Source organism: Chelonia mydas, chromosome 1 (assembly GCF_015237465.2).
Source record: "Chelonia mydas isolate rCheMyd1 chromosome 1, rCheMyd1.pri.v2, whole genome shotgun sequence".
Lineage (NCBI taxonomy): Eukaryota > Metazoa > Chordata > Testudines > Cheloniidae > Chelonia > Chelonia mydas.
In genome coordinates this window covers 111,113,413-111,129,527 of record NC_057849.1, presented here as the reverse complement: position 1 = coordinate 111,129,527, position 16,115 = coordinate 111,113,413, and the positions used below count along the sequence as shown (strand labels likewise).

At 45.6% G+C, this 16,115-nt stretch overlaps 1 protein-coding gene across 1 annotated transcript in view; it reads right to left on the bottom strand.

Annotated features, from left to right (window-relative positions):
• The window catches only part of EDAR (ectodysplasin A receptor), a 102,613-nt gene that overhangs the window by 24,633 nt on the left and 61,865 nt on the right, over positions 1-16,115 (bottom strand). Inside the window, exon 5 of the mRNA XM_043536204.1 lies at positions 2,442-2,527. Coding sequence (XP_043392139.1) covers positions 2,442-2,527 — 86 coding nt within the window. The remainder of the gene's footprint in view (positions 1-2,441; positions 2,528-16,115) is intronic.

Here is a 16,115-nt window from a genome sequence, read left to right as displayed (position 1 = left end):
TTTGCACGCTGGCTGAGACCATTTGATTTCACTGTAATTTATGATAAAGATGTTTTCTTTCTGATCATTTGCTGTTATTGGATTTTATGCTGCTTGACTCAGTGACTGAGCTCTTCAAGAGATCCCACAGGAAAGGGCTTTTACATTTTATTTGCAAATTATTATTTATTATAAAGCACCAATCTCACAACAGTATCTAGAATTCTGTACCTAATAAAACAAATACTCTGGTGTTAATGCCTAGAGGGATCCGCCGCAAGCAACCTGGATTCAATTTTTTTTCCAGAAATTGTTAAATACTTTTCAATGTGTAGTCAAATGATTGGTTTTACTGGAATTGACTGAAGTACTGATGTGCACTCTGATTTAGATTGCTATTTTCTCCTACAGCCCATTTGATTTCTTAGTAGATTAATGTGCTTGCCTAAACTACTCCCAAAGATAATGTGTGTTCTATCCATTTATTGGTGCCTTTGGCAAATTCAGAATGAATGTGGTCAGAAAGTCGTGTAATATACTTTTCTCAAAGAATTAGACGTGTTTATATTGTACCTGCCAAATACCCTATAAAAAACAGAAGTTGCCTTTTTGAAGTAGGCAATAGCCATAAGCCCCTCTCATGGCTCCTTGCCAGACATTCCATATCTTACATGTTTGGTATGATTCAGCCTCCAATTTACAAAACTCTTAAGCATGTGCTCACACCCATCACAATTCAGGATGTCATGTCTATTAGCTCAGCCTGATCCCTTCTCCATGGTTTATGTAGGACAAATGCGAGCAGAAGATGGGAGTGCAGCTGCAGTGATTGGTGGTGGTAAGAGGAAATGGCCATGCCTAGCAGTCACAAGTGTACAGTTCCTTGAAGTAATCCCACCTCTTGAAACAAAGGCCAAAAAGTATTGTAAACCTGCAACTTGTTTTGTTTGCTGTGTATCAGTGATCATCTGTTAGCTAATTGCCACAGAGACATCTGAACAGTTTGGTAGCTGTTTGACGATCCCAGCCCTTATATCATACAGATCCGATATCGCGATACTTGTGCGTTTGATGGACTTGTAAAAAATAGAAAGATGTACGAGCAGGCCTCATTCTTATCTGCTTGTACAGGGGGAAAAAAGCTCTCTGCCCACCCCCTTGGCTGCTGGCTGGGGCTCTCCTCTGTTCCTCCCCACATCTCCTCTTTCCTGGGTTAGCTGAGAGAAGCTCCACTCCCTTCACTCCCACCCATAGAGACTTTCTAATCCCACCACCTCCTTCTTCATCCCCCACAGAAAGAGGAGATCGGGCTCCCAGAAGCTTTAGCTACAGTGGGGAGTTGTCGGTGACTGTCTCTCTCTTCTTCCCATGGGCAGGGATGAATCAACCACTGGCCCAGTTCAACATGATGATTAGCAAGTGCCACTGGAGTACAGTCTCTCTCTTTTTGCAATTAACAAATGAGAGTTCAGCAGCTTCTTAAACAAGTTCAAATTCTATCATCAGCCCTCCCACCTTGTGACTGAAAAAGAGCATGAAAAGGCAAGATGCTCTTTTACCTGGACCTAGAGGAAGATGTCCCATATTTTGGTTGTCTCACAGTGACCATAGTGTGAGGTTGTGTGCTTAGAAGACAACTGCTGCTTTATAGCAAACTAATGAGATGATGGTTAGGGATATCTTTCTTTCCAGTTTTAACCTTAACCTTTAACCTAAAAAGTAGTTGTTCTTGCCAGGAATGTGTAAACTTAGGAACGGGAGACAAGTAGTCTTGGCTTCCATCCCTTCCCTAGTTTCCTCCCACTGCTAGCAGGACTTCATCCTTCCTCCTGAGCCCGCCCTTTCTGCTCTTATTAAATAAGACCTTTTCTCCTTCCTAGTTTGAACTCCAAAAGAGTCCCAGCCTCATCCACTTTTCTTCAGCTGCCAGCCTTGCTCTCCCTGCTGAAACATCTTGCCAGCTGTATGTCATTCTTTCTCTCACCCCAGTCTTTTTTGGAGACCCCCCCCCCACACACTTCTTCCTTTCTTAATGGAGGGGCAGGGACCAGCGTAGCAGAGAAGTGGCTAATTGGAACTTTCAAGTCATTAGAATTCCAGTGTTGCTTATCTCCCAGTACAGCAGCCTCAGAGAAACCTGGACACTAGCTAGTCCTTAAGACATTGAACGTCTAGAGAGCAGCCAGTTACAGAAGGGTAATTGATCACATATGAGTATATTTGGAGATGGGAAAAACATCACATGACAGAATAATAGGACCTAAAATAAGAAGTTCTAATTTCCCTGAATTGCTTGTTTAATTTGCAGTGTGATCTTGCTGGAAGCAGATCTAGCTTTCCTGAGGGCTGACTCTGATTTTTGACTGGCATAGGCACCAGCACAATACTGAGCTGCATATGAAACTTCCAGCTGAATTCAAGTCAAAACTGAATGAAATACACAGAAACTAAGGAACACTTACATTCCTTGGTGTTAGGAGGTGCCAACAAGCATGAGTAGCAAACCATGCCATAGATGTTCCTGGGTCTGTTTTCCAACATGTAGTAACTGCAATAAAGGGTAAGACAAGGCAAAACAACATAAGTGCATCCATCACAGTTGAGTACGGTTGAGCAGAAAGCGATTACTCTAAGATAAAATTGCTTTTTAAAACTTTAGCAAGTGACCAGGGACTGCTAACAGGGAGTTTCGAGAGGGAGCTCTCCAGGTGAAGGAGGAGCAAATACGGGACCCTTGGGGTAAGTGGCTGTCTGTAGTGTGTGTTTGTGTTTGGGGGTTACTAGCTGTGTGCTGAGCTTGTGTTTGTCTGTCTGTTTGTTTTTGTTTGAAGGACCGTGTGCTGTGGCCAGCAGTTGGAAGCTGTGAGCTTCTAAACAAGGTATGAAATCTAGAAGCCTCTGTTCATTGGCTGAGCTTTAGTTGGGGGCTGGGCTATCAAGAAGAACAGGGCTTTATAAAGCAGTGAGCAAGCAACCAGGGACAGCTAACATGGAGTTTCTAGAGGGAGTTTGGAAGGGGAGTGGAAAGGGGCGAGGTACACTTGCCATTCTTTAAAACCTTTAAACTAAACTATAAACAAAACTTCTTGATTTAAACAAAACCCCTATCATTAACTTAGGTAGCTGTAGGAAAGTATGCAGGCAGAAGCCCAGCAGCAGAGTGAGGGCTATCCTGTTTATTGCACTTAGTGTAGCATGTATGACTACTTGCCCTGTGGGCGAGTGGCATATGTGTGCATCTGGTGCAAGGAGCTCCTGGCCCTCAGAGACCGTGTACAGGGTTTGGAGGCCAGGGTGGCAGAACTGGAGGAGCTAAGGAAGTCAGAGAGGTATGTTGATGAGGCTTTCTGGGACACTGTAGATTTGTCCCACCTCCGGTCTGACAGCCCCTGCACTGTCAAGGAGGATGAAAGGCCCAGCGAAGGGGAACAGTTAACGGGAGCAGAGGGAAACATTCGCATAGTTGGGACCCTCCTTCCAGATGATGTTGGGGTATCCTCTCGCACTGAGGTTACCTCTCCAGGGGAGAGAACTCCAGTCATTAGGAAAAGGCAGGTGTTAGTAATGGGAGATTCGATCATTAGAAACATAGATAGCTGGGTCTGTGATGACCGAGAGAACCATATGATGACTTGCCTGCCTGGTGCGAAGGTTGCAGATCTCTCAAGGCATCTAGATAGACTTATGCGTAGTGCAGGGGAGGAGCTGGTGGATGTGATACATGTAGGTACCAGTGACATAGGGAAGGGTAGGAGAGACGTCCTGGAGGCCAAATTTAGGCTGCTAGGAAAGAGACTCAGGACCTCTATGATGGCATTCTCAGAAATGCTTCCAGTGCCACGTGCAGGGCCAGCAGGCAGGCAGAGATTCAGAGTCTCAATGCGTGGATGAGACGATGGTGTAGGGAGAAGGGGTTTAGATTTATTAGGAACTGGGGAAACTTTTGGGATGGGGGAGCCTATACAGGAAGGATGGGCTCCACCTAAACCAAAGTGGATCCAGACTGCTGGCACTTAACATTAAAAAGGTTGCAGAGCAGTTTTTATACTCAGTCCTGGTCTACACTAGGACTTTAGGTCGAATTTAGCAGCGTTAAATCAATGTAAACCTGCACCCGTCCACATGATGAAGCCCTTTATTTCGACTTAAAGGGCCCTTAAAATCGATTTCCTTACTCCACCCCTGACAAGTGGATTAGCGCTTAAATCGGCCTTGCCGGGTCGAATTTGGGGTACTGTGGACACAATTCAATGGTATTGGCCTCCGGGAGCTATCCCAGAGTGCTCCATTGTGACCGCTCTGGACAGCACTCTCAACTCAGATGCACTGGCCAGGTAGACAGGAAAAGAACCGCGAACTTTTGAATCTCATTTCCTGTTTGGCCAGCGTGGCAAGCTGCAGGTGACCATGCAGAGCTCATCAGCAGAGATGACCATGCAGAGCTCATCAGCAGAGGTGACCATGATGGAGTCCCAGAATCGCAAAAGAGCTCCAGCATGGACTGAACGGGAGGTACGGGATCTGATCGCTGTATGGGGAGAGGAATCCGTGCTATCAGAACTCCGTTCCAGTTTTCGAAATGCCAAAACCTTTGTCAAAATCTCCCAGGGCATGAAGGACAGAGGCCATAACAGGGACCCGAAGCAGTGCTGCTTGAAACTTAAGGAGCTGAGGCAAGCCTACCAGAAAACCAGAGAGGCGAACGGCCGCTCCGGGTCAGAGCCCCAAACATGCCACTTCTATGATGAGCTGCATGCCATTTTAGGGGGTTCAGCCACCACTACCCCAGCCGTGTTGTTTGACTCCTTCAATGGAGATGGAGGCAACACGGAAGCAGGTTTTGGGGACGAAGATGATGATGATGAGGTTGTAGATAGCTCACAGCAAGCAAGTGGAGAAACCGGTTTTCCCGACAGCCAGGAACTGTTTCTCACCCTGGACCTGGAGCCAGTACCCCCCGAACCCAGCCAAGGCTGCCTCCTGGACCTGGCAGGTGGAGAAGGGACCTCCGGTGAGTGTACCTTTTAAAATACTATACATGGTTTAAAAGCAAGCATGTGAAAGGATTCATTTGCCCTGGAATTCGCGGCTCTCCTGGATGTACTCCCAAAGCCTTTGCAAAAGGTTTCTGGGGAGGGCAGCCTTATTGCGTTCTCCATGGTAGAACACTTTACCACTACAGGCCAGTAACACGTACTCGGGAATCATTGTACAACAAAGCATTGCAGTGTATGTTTGCTGGCGTTCAAACAACATCCGTTCTTTATCTCTCTGTGTTATCCTCAGGAGAGTGAAATATCATTCATGGTCACCTGGTTGAAATAGGGTGCTTTTCTTCAGGGGACACTCAGAGGTGCCTGTTCCTGCTGGGCTGTTTGCCTGCGGCTGAACAGAAATGTTCCCCGCTGTTAGCCACGGGGATGGAGGAGGTTGAGGGGGTGCCACGCGGTGGGGGGAGGCAAAATGCGACCTTGTAACGAAAGCACATGTGCTATGTATGTAATGTTAACAGCAAGGTTTACCCTGAAAGAGTGTAGCCAGTGTTTTATAAAATGTGTCTTTTTAAATACCGCTGTCCCTTTTTTTTTCTCCACCAGCTGCATGTGTTTCAATGATCACAGGATCTTCTCCTTCCCAGAGGCTAGTGAAGATTAGAAAGAAAAAAAAACGCACTCGTGATGAAATGTTCTCTGAGCTCATGCTGTCCTCCCACACTGACAGAGCACAGACGAATGTGTGGAGGCAAATAATGTCAGACTGCAGGAAAGCACAAAATGACCGGGAGGAGAGGTGGCGGGCTGAAGAGAGTAAGTGGCAGGCTGAAGAGAGTAAGTGGCGGGCTGAAGACAGGGCTGAAGCTCAAATGTGGCGGCAGCATGATGAGAGGAGGCAGGATTCAATGCTGAGGCTGCTGGAGGATCAAACCAATATGCTCCAGTGTATGGTTGAGCTGCAGCAAAGGCAGCTGGAGCACAGACTTCCGCTACAGCCCCTGTGTAACCAACCGCCCTCCTCCCCAAGTTCCATAACCTCCACACCCAGACGCCCAAGAACGCGGTGGGGGGGCCTCCAGCCAACCAGCCACTCCACCACAGAGGATTGCCCAAAATACAGAACGCTGGCATTCAATAAATTTTAAAGTTGTAAACTTTTAAAGTGCTGTGTGGCATTTTCCTTCCCTCCTCCACCACCCCTCCTGGGCTACCTTGGTAGTCATCCCCCTATTTGTGTGATGAATGAATAAAGAATGCATGAATGTGAAGCAACAATGACTTTATTGCCTCTGCAAGTGGTGATCGAAGGGAAGGACGGGAGGGTGGTTAGCTTACAGGGAAGTAGAGTGAACCAAGGGGCGGGGGGTTTCATCAAGGAGAAACAAACAGAACTTTCACACCGTAGCCTGGCCAGTCATGAAACTGGTTTTCAAAGCTTCTCTGATGCGTACCGCGCCCTCCTGTGCTCTTCTAACCGCCCTGGTGTCTGGCTGCGAGTAACCAGCAGCCAGGCGATTTGCCTCAACCTCCCACCCCGCCATAAACGTCTCCCCCTTACTCTCACAGATATTGTGGAGCACACAGCAAGCAGAAATAACAGTGGGAATATTGGTTTCACTGAGGTCTAAGCGAGTCAGTAAACTGCGCCAGCGTGCCTTTAAACATCCAAATGCACATTCTACCACCATTCTGCACTTGCTCAGCCTGTAGTTGAACAGCTCCTGACTACTGTCCAGGCTGCCTGTGTACGGCTTCATGAGCCATGGCATTAAGGGGTAGGCTGGGTCCCCAAGGATAACTATAGGCATTTCAACATCCCCAACAGTTATTTTCTGGTCTGGGAATAAAGTCCCTTCCTGCAGCTTTTGAAACAGACCAGAGTTCCTGAAGATGCGAGCATCATGTACCTTTCCCGGCCATCCCACGTTGATGTTGGTGAAACGTCCCTTGTGATCCATCAGAGCTTGCAGCACTATTGAGAAGTACCCCTTGCGGTTTATGTACTCACCGGCTTGGTGCTCCGGTGTCAAGATAGGGCTATGGGTTCCATCTATGGCCCCACCACAGTTAGGGAATCCCATTGCAGCAAAGCCATCCACTATGACCTGCACATTTCCCAGAGTCACTACCCTTGATATCAGCAGATCTTGGATTGCGTGGGCTACTTGCACCACAGCAGCCCCCACAGTAGATTTGCCCACTCCAAATTGATTCCCAACTGACCAGTAGCTGTCTGGTGTTGCAAGTCCACAGATAGTTCCACAGGGCTATCGCCACTCGCTTCTCCACTGTGAGGGCTGCTCTCATCCTGGTATTCATGCGCTTCAGGGCAGGGGAAAGCAAGTCACAAAGTTCCATGAAAGTGCCCTTACGCATGCGAAAGTTTCGCAGCCACTGGGAATCGTCCCAGACCTGCAACACTATGCGGTCCCACCAGTCTGTGCTTGTTTCCCGAGCCCAGAATCGGCGTTTCCACAGCATGAACCTGCCCCATTAGCACCATGATGCATGCATTGGCAGGGCCCATGCTTTCAGAGAAATCTGTGTCCATGTCCTGATCACTCTCGTCACTGCGCTGACGTCACTAACTAGCCCAGTTTTGCTTTGCCAGGTTCTGGTGCTGCATATACTGCTGGATAATGCGTGTGGTGTTTAATGTGCTCCTAATTGCCAAAGTGAGCTGAGCGGCCTCCATGCTTGCCTTGGTATGGCGTCCGCTCAGAAAAAAGGCGCGGAACGATTGTCTGCCGTTGCTCTGACGGAGGGAGGGGCGACTGACGACATGGCTTACAGGGTTGGCTTACAGGGAATTAAAATCAACAAAGGGGGTGGCTTTACATCAATGAGTATTTCAGGCAGTACTTCACGGAGGGTTCCAATAAGAAATGGTGCACCTAAGTAATTGTTCTTATTGGAACAAGCAGGTTGGTCTGGCCTCTGATTGATACATGGCTAGATTTACCTCGCTGCACCTTCTCTGTGAGTGACTGCAGTGTGACCTAGAGAAATGAGTCCCCTAGACGGGGGAGGGGGGAAAGCAAATGAGTACAAAACAAATCTGGTCTATTTCTTGTTTTGATCCACTCCATCTATCTTTTACATCTTTGGCTGGCAGCAGACGGTGCAGAAGGACTGCAAGCCATCCACATCTCATGGCTGCTCGGCAGAAGACGGTGCAGTAGGACTGCTAGCCATCCTCATCTCTTGCCTGCCTGGCAGAAGATGGTACAGTAAGACTGCTAGCAATCCGTATCGCCTGCCTGCTCACCATAAGATGGTTCAATAGACTGACTGCAGGACTAAAGAGAATGACCTGGTCAAGTCACTCCAAATTTAGTTCCTGCGCCCATGTCTGCCCAGGTGCTCCTGGCCAACGTGGCCAGGAGCACCTCGGACATGACGATGATGGCTACCAGTCATACTGTACCGTCTGCTGCCACAAGGCAATGGGTTGATGCTGCTGTGTAGCAATGCAGTACCACGTCTGCCAGCACCCAAGAGACATAGGGTGACGGTTACCTGAGCGGGCTCCATGCTTGCCGTGGTATGGCGTCTGCACAGGTAACTCAGGAAAAAAGGCGCAAAACGATTGTCTGCCCTTGCTTTGAGGGAGGGAGGGAGGGAGGGAACGGGGGCCTGACGATATGTACCCAGAACCACCCACGACAATGTTTTAGCCCCATCAGGCATTGGGATCTCAACCCAGAATTCCAATGGGCAGCGAAGACTGCGGGAACTGTGGGATAGCTATCCACAGTGCAACGCTCCGGAAGTCGACTCTAGCCTCGGTACTGTGGAAGCACTGCGCCGAGTTAATGCACTTAATGCACTTAGAGCATTTTCTGTGGGGACACACACACTCGAATATATAAAACCGATTTCTAAAAAAATGACTTCTATAAATTCAACCTAATTTCATAGTGTAGACATATCCTAAGAGATAGGGGAAAGCCGATTGCTGCAGAGGAGCACATGGATCAGACAGAGACTTCTCTTAGAGGAGAGTCTATTGATAGAGATTCTCTAGGTTTTAGTCAGGAGGAGAGGATGGAAGTATGGGCCAGATCAGACGAGAAACATTCACATGAAGAATCTGACACATCAGAAAAGGGCAGACAAATAAACAGTGACAAGTTTTTAAAGTGCTTGTACACAAATGCTAGAAGTCTAAATAAGATGGGTGAACTAGAGTGCCTCGTGTTAAAGGATGATATTGATATATTCGGCATCACAGAAACCTGTGGAGTGAGGACAATCAATGGGACACAATCATTCTGGGGTACAAAATATATCAGAAGGACAGAACAGGTCGGCGGAGGGGGGCGAAGTGGCACTATATGTGAAAGAAAATGTAGAATCAAATGAAATAAAAATCTTAAATGAATCCACATGTTCCATAGAATCTCTATGGATAGTAATTCCATGCTCTAATAAGAATATAACAGTAGGGATCTATTATCGACCACCTGACCAGGACAGTGATAGTGACGATGAAATGCTAAGGGAGATTAGAGAGGCTATCAAAATAAAAAACTCAATAATAGTGGGGGATTTCAATTATCCCATATTGACTGGGTACATATCACCTCAGGACGAAATGCAGAGACAAAATTTCTTGATACTTTAAATGACTGCTTCTTGGAGAAGCTGGTACAGGAACCCACAAGAGGAGAGGCAATTCTCGATTTAGTCCTGAGTGGAACGCAGGATCTAGTCCAAGAGGTAACTGTAACAGGACCACTTGGAAATAGTGACCATAATATAACAACATTTAACATTCCTGTGGCGGGAAGAACACCTCAACAGCCCAACACTGTGGCATTTAATTTTAGAAAGGGGAACTATGCAAAAATGAGGAGGTTAGTTAAACAGAAATTAAAAGGTAAAGTGACTAGAGTGAAATCCCTGCAAGCTGCATGGACACTTTTCAAAGACACCATAATAGAGGCTCAACTTAAATGTATACCCCAAATTAAAAAACACAGTAAAAGAACTAAAAAAGAGCCTCCATGGCTTAACAACCATGTAAAAGAAGCAATGAGAGATAAAAAGGCATCTTTTAAAAAGTGGAAGTCAAATCCTAGTGAGGTAAATAGAGAGGAGCATAAACACTGCCAAATTAAATGTAAAAATGTAATAACAAAAGCCAAAAAGGAGTTTGAAGAACAGCTAGCCAAAAACTCAAAAGGTAATAACAATGTTTTTTAAGTACATCAGGAAGCCTGCTAAACAACCAGTAGGGTCCCTGGACGATTGAGATACAAAAGGAGCACTTAAAGACGATAAAGTCATTACAGAGAAACTAAATGAATTCTTTGCTTCAGTCTTCACGGCTGAGGATGTTAGGGAGATTCCCAAATCTGAGCTGTCTTTTGTAGGTGACAAACCTGAGGAATTGTCACAGATTGAAGTGTCACTAGAGGAGGTTTTGGAATTAATTGAGGAACAAGTCACCGGGACTAGATGGCATTCACCCAAGAGTTCTGAAAGAACTCAAATGTGAAATTGCAGAACTATTAACTATGGTTTGTAACCTGTCCTTTAAATCAGCTTCTGTACCCAATGACTGGAAGATAGCTAATGTAACGCCAATATTTAAAAAGGGCTCCAGAGGTGATCCTGGCAATTAAAGACCGGTAAGTCTAACGTCAGTACCGGGCAAATTAATTAAAAGAATAAAATCCATTAATAGCTATTAGCCAGGATGGGTAAGGAATGGTGTCCCTAGCCTCTGTTTGTCAGAGCGTGGAGCTGGATGGCAGGAGACAGATCACTTGATCATTACCTGTTAGGTTCACTCCCTCTGGGGCACCTGGCATTGGCCATTGTCGGTAGACAGGATACTGGGCTGGATGGACCTTTGGTCTGACCCAGTATGGCCATTCTTATGTTCTTTTATAACCATTTTGATGACAACATTATCATTTCTTACTGCCTGATTTGAGACAGCCTTTCTCATCTTCCCTTCCCCCATAAAGGCAGCTAATCCACCATACATGACATGAAGCAGCAACATTGCCTAAAACAACATTCTGCCTGCTGAGTTCTTGCTGCAGTTTACAGCATGCCCTGAAATGAGACTTTCTAAACAAGACAATATTTCTTTTCAAGTAGTAATTTTCCAGACAAGACCACCAGCTGGATTTATTTAGACTTCGGTATACACAACATAAGAATAATCTCCTTAACTGAGGAGTAAAAAGCCAAATTTGAGCAGGCCACCCATCGTGACTAGAAAAACCATCATGATTGAGAGAAAGCCAGATTTGTTCTGATTTAACATAAGAATTATGGTCTGTATTAGGTCCCTCTTGGCAAAGAAAAGATTTTCATGTTTTAAACTTCCATTTTCCTCAAAGTTTGTGTCAAAACAGGGTATCTTATTCATTGGTGAGCTGATGAGTAAACAGTCTTAATTTTTGTCAATAAATGACTTTCCTATGCTTTACATAACTATTTACATAACTAGTGACCATGAGTTGGTTGAGTTCAGGATCCTGACGCAGGGAAGAAAGGTAAGCAGCAGGATACGGACCCTGGACTTCAGGAAAGCAGACTTCGACTCCCTCAGGGAACAGATGGCCAGGATCCCCTGGGGGACTAACATGAAGGGGAAGGGGAAGGGAGTCCAGGAGAGCTGGCTGTATTTCAAGGAATCCCTGTTGAGGTTACAGGGACAAACCATCCCGATGAGTCGAAAGAATAGTAAATATGGCAGGCGACCAGCTTGGCTTAATGGTGAAATCCTAGCGGATCTTAAACATAAAAAAGAAGCTTACAAGAAGTGGAAGGTTGGACATATGACCAGGGAAAAGTATAAAAATATTGCTCGGGCATGTAGGAAAGATATCAGGAGGGCCAAATCGCACCTGGAGCTGCAGCTAGCAAGAGATGTCAAGAGTAACAAGAAGGGTTTCTTCAGGTATGTTGGCAACAAGAAGAAAGCCAAGGAAAGTGTGGGCCCCTTACTGAATGAGGGAGGCAACCTAGTGACAGAGGATGTGGAAAAAGCTAATGTACTCAATGCTTTTTTTGCCTCTGTTTTCACTAACAAGGTCAGCTCCCAGACTGCTGCGCTGGGCATCACAAAATGGGGAAGAGATGGCCAGCCCTCTGTGGAGATAGAGGTGGTTAGGGACTATTTAGAAAAGCTGGACGTGCACAAGTCCATGGGGCCGGACGAGTTGCATCCGAGAGTGCTGAAGGAATTGGCGGCTGTGATTGCAGAGCCCTTGGCCATTATCTTTGAAAACTCGTGGCGAACGGGGGAAGTCCCGGATGACTGGAAAAAGGCTAATGTAGTGCCAATCTTTAAAAAAGGGAAGAAGGAGGATCCTGGGAACTACAGGCCAGTCAGCCTCACCTCAGTCCCTGGAAAAATCATGGAGCAGGTCCTCAAAGAATCAATCCTGAAGCACTTACATGAGAGGAAAGTGATCAGGAACAGTCAGCATGGATTCACCAAGGGAAGGTCATGCCTGACTAATCTAATCGCCTTCTATGATGAGATTACTGGTTCTGTGGATGAAGGGAAAGCAGTGGATGTATTGTTTCTTGACTTTAGCAAAGCTTTTGACACGGTCTCCCACAGTATTCTTGTCAGCAAGTTACGGAAGTATGGGCTGAATGAATGCACTATAAGGTGGGTAGAAAGCTGGCTAGATTGTCGGGCTCAACGGGTAGTGATCAATGGCTCCATGTCTAGTTGGCAGCCGGTGTCAAGTGGAGTGCCCCAGGGGTCGGTCCTGGGGCCGGTTTTGTTCAATATCTTCATAAATGATCTGGAGGATGGTGTGGATTGCACTCTCAGCAAATTTGCGGATGATACTAAACTGGGAGGAGTGGTAGATACGCTGGAGGGGAGGGATAGGATACAGAAGGACCTAGACAAATTGGAGGATTGGGCCAAAAGAAATCTGATGAGGTTCAATAAGGATAAGTGCAGGGTCCTGCACTTAGGATGGAAGAATCCAATGCACCGCTACAGACTAGGGACCGAATGGCTAGGCAGCAGTTCTGCGGAAAAGGACCTAGGGGTGACAGTGGACGAGAAGCTGGATATGAGTCAGCAGTGTGCCCTTGTTGCCAAGAAGGCCAATGGCATTTTGGGATGTATAAGTAGGGGCATAGCGAGCAGATCGAGGGACGTGATCGTTCCCCTCTATTCGACACTGGTGAGGCCTCATCTGGAGTACTGTGTCCAGTTTTGGGCCCCACACAACAAGAAGGATGTGGATAAATTGGAGAGAGTCCAGCGAAGGGCAACAAAAATGATTAGGGGTCTAGAGCACATGACTTATGAGGAGAGGCTGAGGGAGCTGGGATTGTTTAGTCTGCAGAAGAGAAGAATGAGGGGGGATTTGATAGCTGCTTTCAACTACCTGAAAGGGGGTTCCAAAGAGGATGGCTCTAGACTGTTCTCAATGGTAGCAGATGACAGAACGAGGAGTAATGGTCTCAAGTTGCAATGGGGGAGGTTTAGATTGGATATTAGGAAAAACTTTTTCACTAAGAGGGTGGTGAAACACTGGAATGCGTTACCTAGGGAGGTGGTAGAATCTCCTTCCTTAGAGGTTTTTAAGGTCAGGCTTGACAAAGCCCTGGCTGGGATGATTTAACTGGGAATTGGTCCTGCTTTGAGCAGGGGGTTGGACTAGATGACCTCCTGAGGTCCCTTCCAACCCCGATATTCTATGATTCTATGATTTTTAATACATGGGTTTAATAACTACTACTGAACATACATGTTATGTCTCATTATGCATTTGTTCTGTATTTTTCATTGTGGTATCTCAGTACCCAATATATACTTGACCCGGCAAAATTTCTGAATTCTGCTTTATTCTGCACACACGTGACTTTTTTCTGAAAACATTCACATTCAGAATTTATCGCTGAAACTATTAATCAAAATTCTAAAATAGCCTGTTATATTTTTGTTTTTGTTCTTTACGCTTCAAGAAATAACAGGTGCCTGTTATCTTGTAACTTAATCTATATTATTTCAACATACAGACACTGGTACACATACAACAGACAGCAGCTGTACACTCATGTTTCAGCTTTATAATAATAGCGGACAGAGGTACAAAACACCAAACAGTCCCAACAGTCATGGCAAATTTCCTTAAAACCTAAATAACTTGCCCAGTTTTAGCAGAACTAAGCTCTTGTATTTCTTTCAACCAAAACCTTCCCTGCCCACATGATAAAAAGTAGCTAAAACCAATGCAAATAGTTAATACACTGCTACCTTGATGCAGGAACAAGTAGCCCAGAGCCCATGTCCAGTTACCAAGCCTGATCCCGATTATTTAGTGCAACAAACAGTACCAATGAAGATGTTCCTCTAGTCAGGGAAATTTAAACACACAAATTTGTTCAAACTTTTCTGAACCCTTTAGGATCAGTAGAAATGCTCCAAATGATTCTAGCTACTGGACGATCAGCCACGGAATGCCCATGGTTGGAGGACTTTCTGTGTCATTTAAATCCTTTGGCATTCATCTACCTAGAATGGTTTTAAAACCATCTTCTCAAACTGAGGGAAGTACTCAGTAATGTAATTGCACAGGTTTGTCCATGTCCTGGTGTGTTTGTGGGGAAAAAGGCACAAAAGACAGTAGTGACCTAGTGCAAAAGATGATCTCTTGTACCTCATTTATGCTCACTATCCCAGGAGGCATGTGTCTTGGCATGGGTATGATTTGCCCCATGCGCAGGGAAGCATCTGCAGACGTGCACTGGGGAAGCCCATAATACACATGGTAAAAGTTTTTAGCAATGGCTGCTGTTAAATATGTTCTCTTCATCACCTCCAGAAGCAGAGGGGGCCTCCACATATATAATGCCACCAGTTATTGCCACTTGGGTGGTGCACCTTCCCACACCTCCCACAAGAGTTGCTTTGGCTTTTAGAGCCATAGGACACACCTAATAGTATATACTGAGACCAGCTCAGGCCAGAGCCATAGGCCAATTCACTTGTGTGTTAATAGAGATCAAAGGAGCTGTTAATTGTATTGTTTTTGCCCATCTATATCCTGTTGTTTACTATTATATTATATTTATATTGCATGTACCTCTGTAATTACGTTAACATTATATATACCCCTGTAATTAGATAACCCTAGATGAAAGCGTGTGCTAGTTTGAGAATGTATTCAGGCATTCAGTTCATGAAAACTAGTGACATACCCTATTGTTTGCTATTACAAACATTTACATGGTAAATACTCTTGCAACTAAATTACCCATCAAAGAAATCTTGTGAAATGCTAATCAAGAACATTGAGTGCATTCCTCACTATCTGTCATCAAAGAGAAAACCCATGTGGTTAGAAAGACTGTCAGCTTGTCTTTTGTGAGAAGATATAAATATGGATTCAAAGAAAGATGTGTTATCTCTGGACTGTTTGGATTCTAACAGGGTAGATTAACTGAACAAGAAGGTGAAGATCCCCAGTTATTCTGGGTAGCCCTGAAGAGACTTTTGGGAAACTGGCAGATTACTACATCTCTACTATCATTTTGTACTTACAAACTTGGACTCACCTGTTATATTTTATCTGCTTTAACCTCTCAATAACTCTCATTCTTTTTTCTTAGCTGATAAACTTATAGTTAGTTTACTATAGAATTGGCTGCCAGCGTTGTCTTTGGTGTAAAATCTGGAGTATCAGTTGATCTGGGGACTGGTCCTTTGGGACTGGGATAAAACTGATATGGTGTGATTTTTGGTTATTGCAACCATTATCACCACGTTCAGTTTGTCTGGGTGGCAAGATAGGCTGGAGAGTTTAAGGGGACTGTCTGTGACTCCATGGTAAGACTGGTATAGCGATCCAGGAGTTCACATTTGTTGTTGGCTTGGTGGAATCTAATTATAGATTAGGGTATCTGCCCTGTTTTCTGACAGTGTGGCACTCACAGTGAGCTACTCCAGATAGTGTGACATATACAGTAAAAGCTTTGTTATCCAGCACATTGGGGGAATGGTGGGTGCCGGTTAATCAAAAATTCCAGTTAACCAGGAGTTAACAATGGAAGGAGGGGGTTCGGGGCAGGGGGTTGGGGCACAGGATGGGTTTCAGGGTGCCAGGTCCGGGCAGCACTCACCACGGGTGGCTCCCTGCAAGCAGC